Source organism: Melanostigma gelatinosum (genome assembly GCF_949748355.1).
Source record: "Melanostigma gelatinosum genome assembly, chromosome: 9".
Taxonomy (NCBI): Eukaryota; Metazoa; Chordata; class Actinopteri; order Perciformes; family Zoarcidae; genus Melanostigma; species Melanostigma gelatinosum.
Genome location: NC_136642.1, coordinates 7,554,524 through 7,566,138, shown reverse-complemented (window position 1 = coordinate 7,566,138; position 11,615 = coordinate 7,554,524). Strand labels below are relative to the sequence as shown.

Sequence of the window (11,615 nt, the reverse complement as noted above, 5' to 3'; positions counted from 1 at the left end):
GCACTAATGCTTTTAAAATGATGGCTGCCAATGTTTGCTCATATGCTGTTTAACTGCGTGCAGTGTGTTGGTATTGGTAGTAATTGGAAATAACTGAATTGATTTCCCGTCAGAGTTAATTTCTCCTCTGAGCTGTTTGGCATGTGCATAATGATGCTGTGCTGCTTTTTATGCTTCCTTCTATGTTGTTGAAATTGTTTTGCAGAGGTGCTTCCTGCTTCTGGAACTCAAGCATAACTCTTGTCCAGCACACAGCCTGTTTACATGATGATTTCACACTGTGATGTTATAACATTGGCTTCATGAGCAAACACAGCTTTTGTCACTTTCACGTTTTCTTCATATTTGTCTTCCAGAAATGTTTCAACTGGGTTTTTGTGACGGCTGTTTGTCTTCTGTGCTGTTCTGTAACTTCTACAGTTACATTGCTGTTAAATTCTACTGCCTTCATTGTACTGATGGTTATCTGTCGCTGCTGTTTCTGCTACATAATATCTCTTCGTGGTCTGTTGTGGGTTGCGGGGGGATGGCCCACACATAGTAGCGTCCGTATACTAGCTGGTGTCCTGCTCTGTGTCTATTGTTGTTTTGGAGGGAGTGTATTATCCTCACTCCCACAATTACTTTGGTGGCAAGGTCTGAGCTGATTGTATGTGGCCAATGTCAACTCTGCATTCATGTAATAAATCATCTTCATGTGAGTGAACTGACGGCCATAAAAAGACTTCCAGAAAGAACATTGATGACCTGCCCACCACTAGGTGAGTGTTTGTAGTGGACGTCATCACAAGTCAATCGTTTGGTGGTTTATACAAAGCAGTGAAATTATGCATTCTTGGCATGTCAATAAAGCCACACAAAAGGAAAAAAATACACAAACTACTTATCCATGTTGGGCATGTGTCCACATTCTTTCTGCTGGCCAACCTGGAGCCAGAAACGTTTAGTCTTTGCGCTGTGAAGCCGGTGTGGCGTTGCTCGAAGGAAGGTCTTGGTTTGCGATGGAGGCGGGCCAAGAACTTCCACTGGAGTCGGCCTCGAAGTATAAACTGTGCTGGAGGAGCAGACGGGCTTCGGGTTTGCCTTGGGACCCGATCTTGTTTTGAGATTGAGCCCACACCGAAGTCCTCTCTGTTGAGGTCTTGTTGTGGTCACAGGCCTAAATCAGTGGCATTGATGGTGTGGACTCTTTGAAGTAGCTGCGTGATTATATTTGTATCAATCTCTTGTGAATGGCGTCTACCTCAAAATCATAGGAAAATGTTTCACTCGACTGTGCATCTGAATTGTAAGTCGCTTTGGATAAAAAGCGACTGCTGTAATGTCATGCAATGTAATTTCACCCCTTGTCCAAGAGGGAATGTGCTCTTAATGGCCGTTATTCAACACGGTTTTTAAAAATAGTATGTTCCCATGGAAGCACCCGGTCCTTTATGAGTTCCAGATGTTGTCCAGATGTGCTCTACAGTGGGCAACACTAGTAGGCTTAGACAGGAGCACACCACCACCACTGCCACCATTTGGTGGCAAAACCAGATCTATCCTCCTGAAGTTAAATGGCTCTCCCTATGGTGGGTGGAAATAATTCTCTTCCCACCTTCTCTTCATTCATTGCGATGAATCACGAAGTTCAGGGTTTTCAGAGTGAGTCAGTTTTTCTCTGAGTGACGCGGGATGCCTTTTCCACTGAACTGCAAACAAATGCAGCTGGCCACGAACTCTGTTTAAGTCCTTTAGAGTTTCAACAGCATTTCATTTTTAAAGATTTAGTTTCATAAAGGCATCATCCATTGACATATTTGTAATTTGCTTCCATCTCAACACATTCTATTGAATGAAATATGTCTTTTGTTTTCCAATGTGAAGTCACTATTGTATGATCGCTTCCACCAATCGTTGAGTGAAAAGTTTAACCCTACTCTTTGTGTAGAATAGTCATACAGTGCCCCCCAGTGGATTGATGCAGCGTTACATTCTGCTGTATGAAAATCTATGTATGACCGCTGTAGTTAAGGTATTACTATTCAAGTAACAATGCCCCTTTGGATGACTTCAAATTATATTTTAGGTCTTTGCAAAATACAATATTTCCTCCTATGTACAGCTGCATATTTTACATACTCTGCCAAGGCATATGTTAAAAGTACAGTAAAGTACTGGTAAACCTAGTGAAGTTAACAAAAGTGACAATTGAAACAGAACAGTGTAAAACATTAATTTGCAACAATTAGTAACCGCCTAATAACCAGCATTTGTCATTTCCAGCATTCAAATATGTAAAAAACTTTAACAGTACATTTAAAAGTCTTCTCAATTATTAAGTTCCTCCGGTCCAGTGCAGGATGAGCTTGATCCTATGTCCAGCTTTGTAATTTAGCCCTTGCTGGTGTTTCTGCAGTGGGAGAGCTGGCTTGTCTTCTCCATATCCCCATTCCACTTCAGAAAAAATGTTGATCCTGTTTTAAATTTGCAGTACGCAAGTCCACATGGCACAGTGTCAGACAGGCCGCCCAGTCACAGTCTGTGTCGGGATTATTTCTTCCTCAAACTGTGTACTTCCTCCTGCAAGGAAAAGACTTTTTTTTTATACAATCAATTATACCACATGTCACGATCTTTGGAACCGCAGCTTCTGTATTATCGTCTTTTGGCAGAATGCCGAAGGCATAAAGTTTGATGCCTGCAAAACTCAGGGCATGCCTCACTGACCTGCAGTGCAACTCGTTTGTTTCCCTCCTCCCTCAGTTCTTCTCTCACTTCCTGCATGTCTAGGCTGATCAAAAGAGACGGAAGCAAATGATGAGTTTGCAGACAAGGGTTTGCTTAAATAGGTCACGATGTACACTAGCAGTCAAGTCGTATGAATAAATGTACAGATGAATTATATTGAAACAGAAATGGCTTTTATCTTCTTCTTCTTATCCCTCTAATTAAGCACAAGTCGTATACAATTGTTCTAAATATGCCATTTAAATATATCAATATTTTTTAAGAATAATAAAATATGCCTTTTCATAATACACAACCCTGTAGATTCATCTTTAAAGCTACTCTGTCTGTAATCGCATGTCGAGGGCTCTGAATGGTTTACAGAGTTCAGTTGCCAGGAAATCATGTTTCTACAACTGCGCACAGCGTAGCTCATGTTTAGCAACCAGTGCTCTGTGATGTTTCATATCAAAGCAAAAGATCGAACACTGTTAAGCCTGTGTGTGCTAGTGTCTGCAAATAACACCACAAATGCATGATGAGGGTCCATATGCACATTATGCAGTTCAGGAGGATGAATGTTACTAAGAAGTTCCTCTTTTTGATTCAAGATGACTGAACCGTTTAAAAAACAAATTTAAACACCTCAGCTAAACTCAGTTGCTCAGGTTTGAATCATTATAAAATAAATGAGTATTACTCACGCATGTCGTGTCTGAAACAGCTCCAGAGCCATCCTCAGCTCTTTGATCTCAGCCTGCAGGCTTCCCACGGTTGCTTCTTCTTCATGGGTCACAGCTTTGGCACCCACTACTGCTTTCAGTGGTGCTGGTCGAACCGGAGGCGGCGGCTTGGGTCGATGTTCAGGCTTTGCGGGCAATGGCAGGAGATTTTCTGTACCCTGCAATGAATTTAGGTGGCTTAGACCACTGAGCTTCATTTGCTTTATGCTAGAATATTCACGCTTCTAAATGAGATGTAAAATGATACACAACAAAGATCATATATATGTTGTTTTTTTCTTGAATTCAAACCAGTGAGGTTTCATACAAATAAAACGCATGTGATGTGTTGTATCTAGAAAGAAGACAATGTCACAAACCTTTTGCAAGCCAGGTAATTTCTCTGTCTGAATGTTTTTGGGGGAAGATTCGGGTTCTGTCTGATCAGTGGCACCATGATCCTGCAAAGGAGCATAATATGGCAACCATTGCTAATAATCATTCCTCACAACCTGCCCGAAGAACTCTCATTCTCCTGTGCGTCTGTCTTCTAAGCAGCCAAGTACAAACCATAAAATTACCCTCTAGGGAAGAAATTCCTTCATTTCCCAGAATGACTTATAATGAAGCCTTAAGACCAGGCCCAAACTTGTTGCTGTCAGTGTAAAATGGGCTTGTGTGATGTGTCTATCACTAGGGCCTTTCAGTTCAAGAAAGCAAGTACTTTTCCCAAACAATTATGTCCAAGATAAAGTAGGGAGTTGCCTCTTTGTTGCAGCGATAATCTCAAGTTTCAAAGGTCAACTACAGAAGCGGTGGTGAGCAACACCTACGTGGTTTAGCAGGTTGTCTGCGGTTGCTGCCTCAGTTAAGTGTTCATTATGTAACTCTCCACTTGAACGTTGGAGGCAAAAGTTGTGATGAGTCAATATTATCCTGTCACTGTTGTGGACTTACTTGTGCTGCTGTAACCAGGCCTGATGGGGGTCTCCTCTGCGGGGGTTTGGCTCTGTTTGCCGTAGGATGGCAGAGCTTTTCAGTCTGCACATCCACTCCATCAAATTGGTCGGTCTCTTTCTCTTCCGGTTGTTTTGGCGAAACGGGAGCCACGTCACCGTTGGTTCTGCTGACAAGAGAGTAAAATCTTAAAAGATTTAAATTGATGTCAACCTTTTTGATTGCAGTAAACGAAAAGCGGGAAACTTCACATTTCGTCTCTGAGGTTATGAAACCTGCGGTGCACACACCAGCTGTAGTTAACATTTTTAGAAGGAAAGAACATTTGAATGTGTTTTCTGAACTCTGATGTGTGCAGAGCATAGCAGCTGAAGTTGTGGAGTCTTATTCTGTCCTGGCACATGTTTCACTTTCACAGCTCGTACTGTTTTTAATGATTGCAGATCCCCTGAGTCACAACTCAACTTCAATCCCCTTTATACATTGCTTAGATCTGATAGTAGGTTTATAAATGGTCTTGAGGAAAGATTTTTCTAAATTAACAATGATTCTTAAAGAAGCTTGAAAGGTGTCTCTTGGAAAACAATTTTCAGAAAAAGCTTGTTCTCCATTAGCAGTCTCTCTAGCGCTGTTTTTGTTTTGGCAGTTGTTTTTTTGTGAGTGTGCCCGTTTGTGTGTGTTTTGCTCAGGAAACAGGAAATGGGCTGCTCTCGTCTGTTTAGGCCCGATCTGACTCATCCCAGAGTTTCCACTGAGCCGATAAAGGTCGGGCATCCTGGCATTCTTCTTTAAGGACACCATGGCAACTGGTGGCGGCAACCAAAACCTTTTAATATCTAAAGGCTCCCCTTCCGGTGCCAGGCCAAAGAGGAGAAAGTGTTCCTGACATTTCCTAAAGGCCTTTTACTTTGGAAAGGTTGCGAATGAATCACTAATCGTGTCTCTGATTTGGAAGCCATATTTCCGAGGAACTCTTTAGTGATTTTACATGGAGATTAGCCGTGAGACACAACATCAGCATTGTGCATTTGGTGTTGGCATCACTCACTTGGGTAAAACCTTGCTGGGTTTGCCTTTGACTGGAGGCGGGCTGGGCTTGTTGAAGGATGGCAGCTTGACTTTGGTTGGAGGATTGCTTCTCAGGTCCTTATCATCTGGAAAGCAAATGCATCACATTACTGCACAGCATTATTTACCTTTTTAAAAGGAATGTGTCAGTATAATATGATCATTATAATAAAAGCCACTGCCATTTATACCTTTCCTCTTTGCTGGAGTAACTTTCTCCATCTCTGAGGCCTCTGTCTTCACTGAGAAAGCAGTAGTGAACCGTTATCACAAAGTTTCATTTGGTATGTAAATAGCACAGCTGCACTTTCGATTAAATATGAAAAGTATTTAATTTGCTAAACGATTAAGCAGAGACCTCCTACATCGGGATTTTGTTCGACAAATGTTGTCACTTTTGAACGCTTGAAAATGTTTCCCTAAGCAAGTACTTTGAGTGCTCTGTAACTTCTGTGTATTTCCCAGGTGTCATTGTGTGTGGCGATTTGAATATAGAGCAGGTTGTTGGAAAAAAAGAGCACCCTCAGCAAAAGAACCGCTACAAACTTTGACATCGCCACTTATGTTTATGTCTTATTGTTTTCAGTGATGTAACGTAGGAGAGCTATTCCCACTAGTAAGAAGCTGCTGGCTTATTTTATTTGTCACAGAATTTGTTTACCCCAGAAAGCATTATGGTGTAATGTGGTGGAGAACAAAATGCCACTGATCTTTCAACTAAACGGAAACCTAGTTTATGAGCAGTTGCATGGGAAGACAAAGATGGAGCATACAATGTCACAGCTGTATCCAATAGCACTGCAGTAACAGCTCCAGAGGGTCTCAACAAGTTCTTCAGGGACTGTCACTCTGCCTCAACTCATAGAAAGACAAAAATACAGTCCCTGAGAGAACTTGAATTCGGAAGGTAATGTGACAGATTCCCGTTTATCGTACAAGTCATTTCAAACAGAAGATGTTGAGGAGCTTGGTTACCGCTCTGCTACCTACATATAAGTACAAATCTATGAAGTAAAACTGCTCAAATGCATAGCCTTAAAAATAAATAAATAATAGTAATTGTACTTTGCACAGCGCTTAGAATCAGAGATGAATAACGGACCGAATGAGAACACGGGAAGCCTACCTTGAGTGTTCAAAGCATTGTGCAACATTCCCTCTCAAGCAAACCATCCACACAGCAATAGTAGCTCAAGTGCTGCGTCTTGTGCTGGTTGTGAAAAATCTCTGTGACAGAGCCTCCTCCGTCCCCCCCACCCCCTTGTTTCCTCCAAGACTCCTGAACTGTGTCACATGACCAGTGTAACCCTCCCCCATCTTGAAATAGTATGAGACTTCCTGTGAAATTCTTGTGAGTGGTACTGTGTGGAAAAACTGCTGTAATGAGTGCAATGTGGTGGCAGTATGAGACTGTGCTGATATTCAGTTCGTTCAGGTGGCATTGACTTAGAATGGCTCTGTTTCTCCTGCCTGTTTACCCAGAGTTGTTTTTGATGAGCATGCATATTGAATCTCCAATCAATTTGCAAAATGTGCAACTTGCACCACAGACAGCACTCCTCAGCTGAAACACAAGAAGCCACATCCGGCTCTGTGTGGTTCACTGGTTTGACTTCTACGTCTTTGTTTCAGAGGCTATAAATGTTCATTTTTCTCTTTTTTAATCACCAAACTAAAAGAAAATGTTGGCTGCAATAACTGGGAAGACATTAACAATGAAAACTAATTTAGAAATTTGAAAGTCAACTTTTATTCATCATCATTTATTAATTGACTATGTGTTGATAATATCCATCTGCAAAGTAACTTGTAGCTAAAGCTGTTAATTAAATGCAGTGGAATGAAAAGTACAATATTTGCCTTGTAAAATAGAAAATGGAAATACTCTAGTGAAGTGCAAGGATCTCAAAATTGCAGCGTTCAAGTTGCTTCGGAAGCACATTTTAAGTAATGACATTGATCAGGGGAACATTTTGGCTGCTTTTATACCACACGCTGAAAATCACAGTCCAAGCTGCGGACACACTGCCAGGCGAAACACCACTGCAGTCATGAGTCAGAAGAGAACCTCTAAAACGTGAAGCCTAGCTCCTGTCTCTCATGTAAAACGGTGTTTGCCCCTGTGTTGCTGCGTTTCATCAACATACATTTTCATCTCTTACCTGGGAGTTTAGTGCTGTTGTTGCGTGCAGGCGGTTGGCTTGAGGTCCCAGACTAGAGGAGGAGAAACGGAAAACTCAACAGGTTGGCAAGTACGTCCGCTTGTGAATTAAAGGCACCTCTATTTTGCACACTCTTTCCACTCAGGGAATTTTCAGTGAGTAATTCCAAAACAGAGGATGTTAAGAGACGATCGTGACTCACTGCAGACTTGTTAAAGTAACATAAATACCAGCCAGCTGCAGAAAAACAGCCATGATGTAGTTTGTATTTTGAGCCATTTCAAAATCATAAAAATGTTCAACAGATATGAATTGCTATCAAGCATATCTATGGTTTCGTGGAAGCGCAGTGCAGTTGTCAGATCTTGAATATGGGGACGGTCCAGTCCAAAGAGGATATTGTGTTTTAGTCCACTCACTTGCAGACTGTCCATTGGCGGTATCACCATGACAAAGTTATCAGGAAAGAAGCCACAGCGTCCGTTGAGCTCTCCTTCCCACCAGCCGTCATCTTCTGTTTCCTTCAGATGGAGATTATAGAGTCTCATTAGAAGCTCAAACATGGCAGGGTCCTTTGGGACGCCAAATTGCTGCACACGAGGTTACCAGACGGTCAAGCAAGACACGGCTGCCTTATTATCCATTTTTATCATGGAAGGTATCTCAGAAATGGCTTTTTTTTCTCTGTGATTGGGGCAACGGCATGACATCATGGGAAAACACGGTCGAAACAATACCAGAAAAGAACAATAAAATGTCCTCACACCTTTCTCAGGAGAACAACAACGTCTCCATTTTTCAGATCCAACTCATCATCCGTTTTGGCCTTGTAGTCAAACATGACTTGGCAACACGCCACCACTGAGGAGACGGAGAAGATAACATGGTTACTATGACGTTTTAACAATGGTGACGAATCTTATCAGCCTTGCATGCAACCGGCCCATTACTAACTCAAAGAATAACCCGAAAGAGGTGGTGACCAACTGGAGATAAAGGCTGTAAATCTTGATCGCTGAGGGATATTCCGCTCTGACGTAACACTCTGTAAAGTGATTAATCCAGCCACATTAGACACCTGACTCCCACCACCCATTTACCATTCAGGTACAAGGACAGGCATTACCACACATAATAGGACTAACCGTTTCTTGCTTTGTTCCTCACACTTGTTCTTTGAGATATCTTTGAGGACAAAAACTTTGTTACGTCAAAGGTAAACAAATTAAGCATTTCAGGTACATTCATATCTGCTTTACACACCTCCTTGTTGAACACTGCGTCACTGAGCTTGGGTCTTGCCTTGCCCTCACTGTGCTTGCCGGCTGTAAAAAAAAGAGTATCGCCAATAATGAGTTAAGCTGTTTTTTTTAAGTTTGCATGTACAAACAAAAGTTTGGGTTTTACCAACCTGCAGGAGAAACAAAAATCTCTTTCACAAAATTTGAAGGAAATGCTCCCACTTTGCCATTTTTCACCCCCATCCACCATCCGTCTTCAATCTGTTGCGTAAATTAGATCAAAGTGAGACGGAGTACAACAAGGAACAATGTGAGAAGACAAAATCAGCATTGTATGGGTGCAACAACTCTTTGCTAAAACCCTCAACACACTGCATACAATCGGTCTGTTTCAGGTCTCTGATTACTCGATGGCATTAATATCCATGTGAATTGTCAGAACTAGTCGGATCAGTCCACATGCATTTCCGATAAGCTGTAATTTGTCCGGGAAATGTGCTTTATCATCCTGGTGGCTAAATATAAAGAGTATGTAGTACCCAAACAATCAATTTATGCCTTTATAAAAAACACTCTTCATTTGCCCAGGGCAGATTGGCTGCGCAAACCTTTCCCCAACGCCCAGATTTACATACAATACGAAGGCTTTGGCCGCTGAGCAGCTTCAGCCACCAGCAGAGAAATGCTTTGCATGTAAAATGCTGTACAGTATGCTGCGGCAGCTCATTTGCCGAGCATCATTGTTTGGTTATTGGAGTTCAAACGTGAGTGTTTGAGCAGCGATAAGAGGGGACTCTACCTCTCTGATGATCTCTATCATCTCCCCAGCAACCAGCTCCAGCTCGTCTTCATTCAAAGCGTTGTAGGCAAACGCTACCTCGCATTTCCTTGTCTGTTTCATCTTCTTCGCTGGAGAAAGACAAATAATCACCAGCCACATCAACAGTCGGATGTAAAGTTGATAATCTAGCGGTAAAGCCGATGGACAGCTGGAGCTCAATAATGGTGTGTTTACCTTGATCGGAGGACATGATGGTGCACGTCTAATCCCTCAAACACTGTTTGTTTCTATCTGCACACTTTTCATACATCATAATTAGGATTTGTGTGGCAGAGGATGTGGTACAACTTATAGTTAGTCGTCTCGCTTGCTGCACAGTCTTGCTGATTGTATGTGCCACACTAACCACGATTTTAAGCACTCAATGTTACAGTAGAAAAAGTAACCTGATTTAAATAGCACTGCCAAATATTTTCATGGTTTACTTTGACTCAATCTGCAAGCAGAGACGAGGGGTTCATATTGCAACATATGCAGTATTTCTTCTCAAGATAATTTCTCTGAGTACATTAAATATAATAAAATCCTCTCTTGATTGACTGACTTAATCTGCCACTGATGAAGGCAGAACTCCAGATCTTGTACACACACAAGTTTAAACATGAAGCAAATGAAGCGTGTTATTAGACTTAGCGTTGTACTTTTTCTAATGCTCCGTGGTTCCCTCTTGCTGTCCCCAATCAAAAAGACTGGCACCTCCTGTAATGAAAACCAAAAACGAGGCATATTTTAAGACCGGTGGATCAACATAAACACACAGTACAGTAACAGGACGATGCTGTGGGCTGTGTAGAGTTACCGGACCTTGGCAAAGTTGGCAGGGAAGATGCCTCTCTTTCCTCTCAGCTCCCCCTCCAGCCATCCCTCCTCGCTGGGCTTGGTGACATTTTTGACCACATCCCCCGTCCTCACTGTGAGCTCGTCTCCCATGGTGCCCTCGAAGTCGATCAGCACCAGCACCTCTGCAGTGGCACCGTAAATGGGGCAGAAAATTCGATTTTTTTGCACAAAGCCTGGTGTGCTCGCTTCACAAGTCATGTGTCCTGACATTTCAAAACCAAGACAAACCCAGTGGAGAGGAAAGGGCTTGGAGTGAATGTAGATTGCTACAGATAAACGGCACTGTTCTGTTGTCACTCGTCATTCCTTACAAGTGAAAACATGTTTTCAATGGTAGTTTTCAAACGTATCATCAAATTAGAGAAAAGTCAGCCAGCGTTAGTCGGATTTCCAACTCAAAAGCATCTTTGGGTACATACAAAAAAAATGTCCAAACACAAATACATACGCTCAGTCCATGCGAAGTTGTGCAATGGCATCTGTCCGTAGAACCACTGATTTACTTTTATTTGCATGCCAAATCCCAATCAAATCACTGGCCTTTTGTACAGACACAAAAACATTTAATCTTTTCATTGCTTTTTTATTAAGATTTTCTGTTTTATCAGCGGACAGCCGAGAGGATTAGAACATAAAATCCCACCAGCATACAAGTAAAAAACACTGACTCACCCATGGTCTCTTTCTGTCTTTCTCCCTCAGATTTGAATGTGTAATTCCTTCACAAAGCAGCAAACAAACCCTCGAGCAGAAGGAGAACTGAAAGAGTGTGGTTGCGTTGATCAAGACTGAGCAATATGGCAGCCAGGGCACTTCTTCCTACTTGTCAAACATTAACATTGAGCAACTTTTCCTAAGGCTAGTCATGACAAGTCAACAGCAAGGAGTAGGATAGGTCATACAGTAGAGAGAGGTGGGGGGAGCAAGAGAGAGAGAGGGAGACAATGGAGAGGAGAACAGGTAAGACAGGTTTATATGAAAAGAACAAAGCTTACAAGTGAGGCTTAGAATAGATCATGACAACGTATGTCATCACAACAATATCGGAGGATAAAAGTCAGCATTCACAAGCAGC

At 42.1% G+C, this 11,615-nt stretch overlaps 1 protein-coding gene across 5 annotated transcripts; it reads right to left on the bottom strand.

Annotated features, from left to right (window-relative positions):
* Window positions 1-2,201: 2,201 nt before the first annotated feature.
* On the bottom strand, window positions 2,202-11,342 carry sh3d21 (SH3 domain containing 21). Of its 5 annotated transcripts, none has more exons than XM_079275943.1 (17): window positions 11,213-11,342; window positions 10,505-10,662; window positions 10,342-10,399; window positions 9,659-9,768; window positions 9,030-9,120; window positions 8,882-8,943; window positions 8,764-8,803; window positions 8,385-8,479; window positions 8,038-8,139; window positions 7,619-7,670; window positions 5,648-5,698; window positions 5,437-5,542; window positions 4,389-4,575; window positions 3,812-3,892; window positions 3,414-3,610; window positions 2,710-2,773; window positions 2,202-2,562 (listed from the first exon to the last, which is right to left on the bottom strand). In XM_079275943.1, the coding sequence occupies exons 1-17, from the start codon at window positions 11,214-11,216 to the stop codon at window positions 2,533-2,535; spliced, it is 1,488 nt and encodes a 495-aa protein (XP_079132069.1). In that variant the 5' UTR covers window positions 11,217-11,342; the 3' UTR covers window positions 2,202-2,532. The 5 variants fall into 5 exon arrangements, with proteins under 5 accessions (XP_079132069.1, XP_079132070.1, XP_079132071.1 ...); XM_079275944.1 differs by having other exon boundaries at window positions 4,389-4,557; XM_079275945.1 differs by having other exon boundaries at window positions 4,389-4,554.
* Between the last annotated feature and the right edge of the window lie 273 nt (window positions 11,343-11,615).

Excerpts from the sequence above, each read along its gene's own strand:
- sh3d21 (XM_079275943.1), bottom strand. Across the intron at positions 7,671-8,037 it reads CGCCAATGGACAGTCTGCAA|TCTGGGACCTCAAGCCAACC; the intron begins GTGAGTGGACTA and ends CTCCTCCTCTAG. Across the intron at positions 4,576-5,436 it reads CCCAGCAAGGTTTTACCCAA|ATTTTACTCTCTTGTCAGCA; the intron begins GTGAGTGATGCC and ends AAATCTTTTAAG.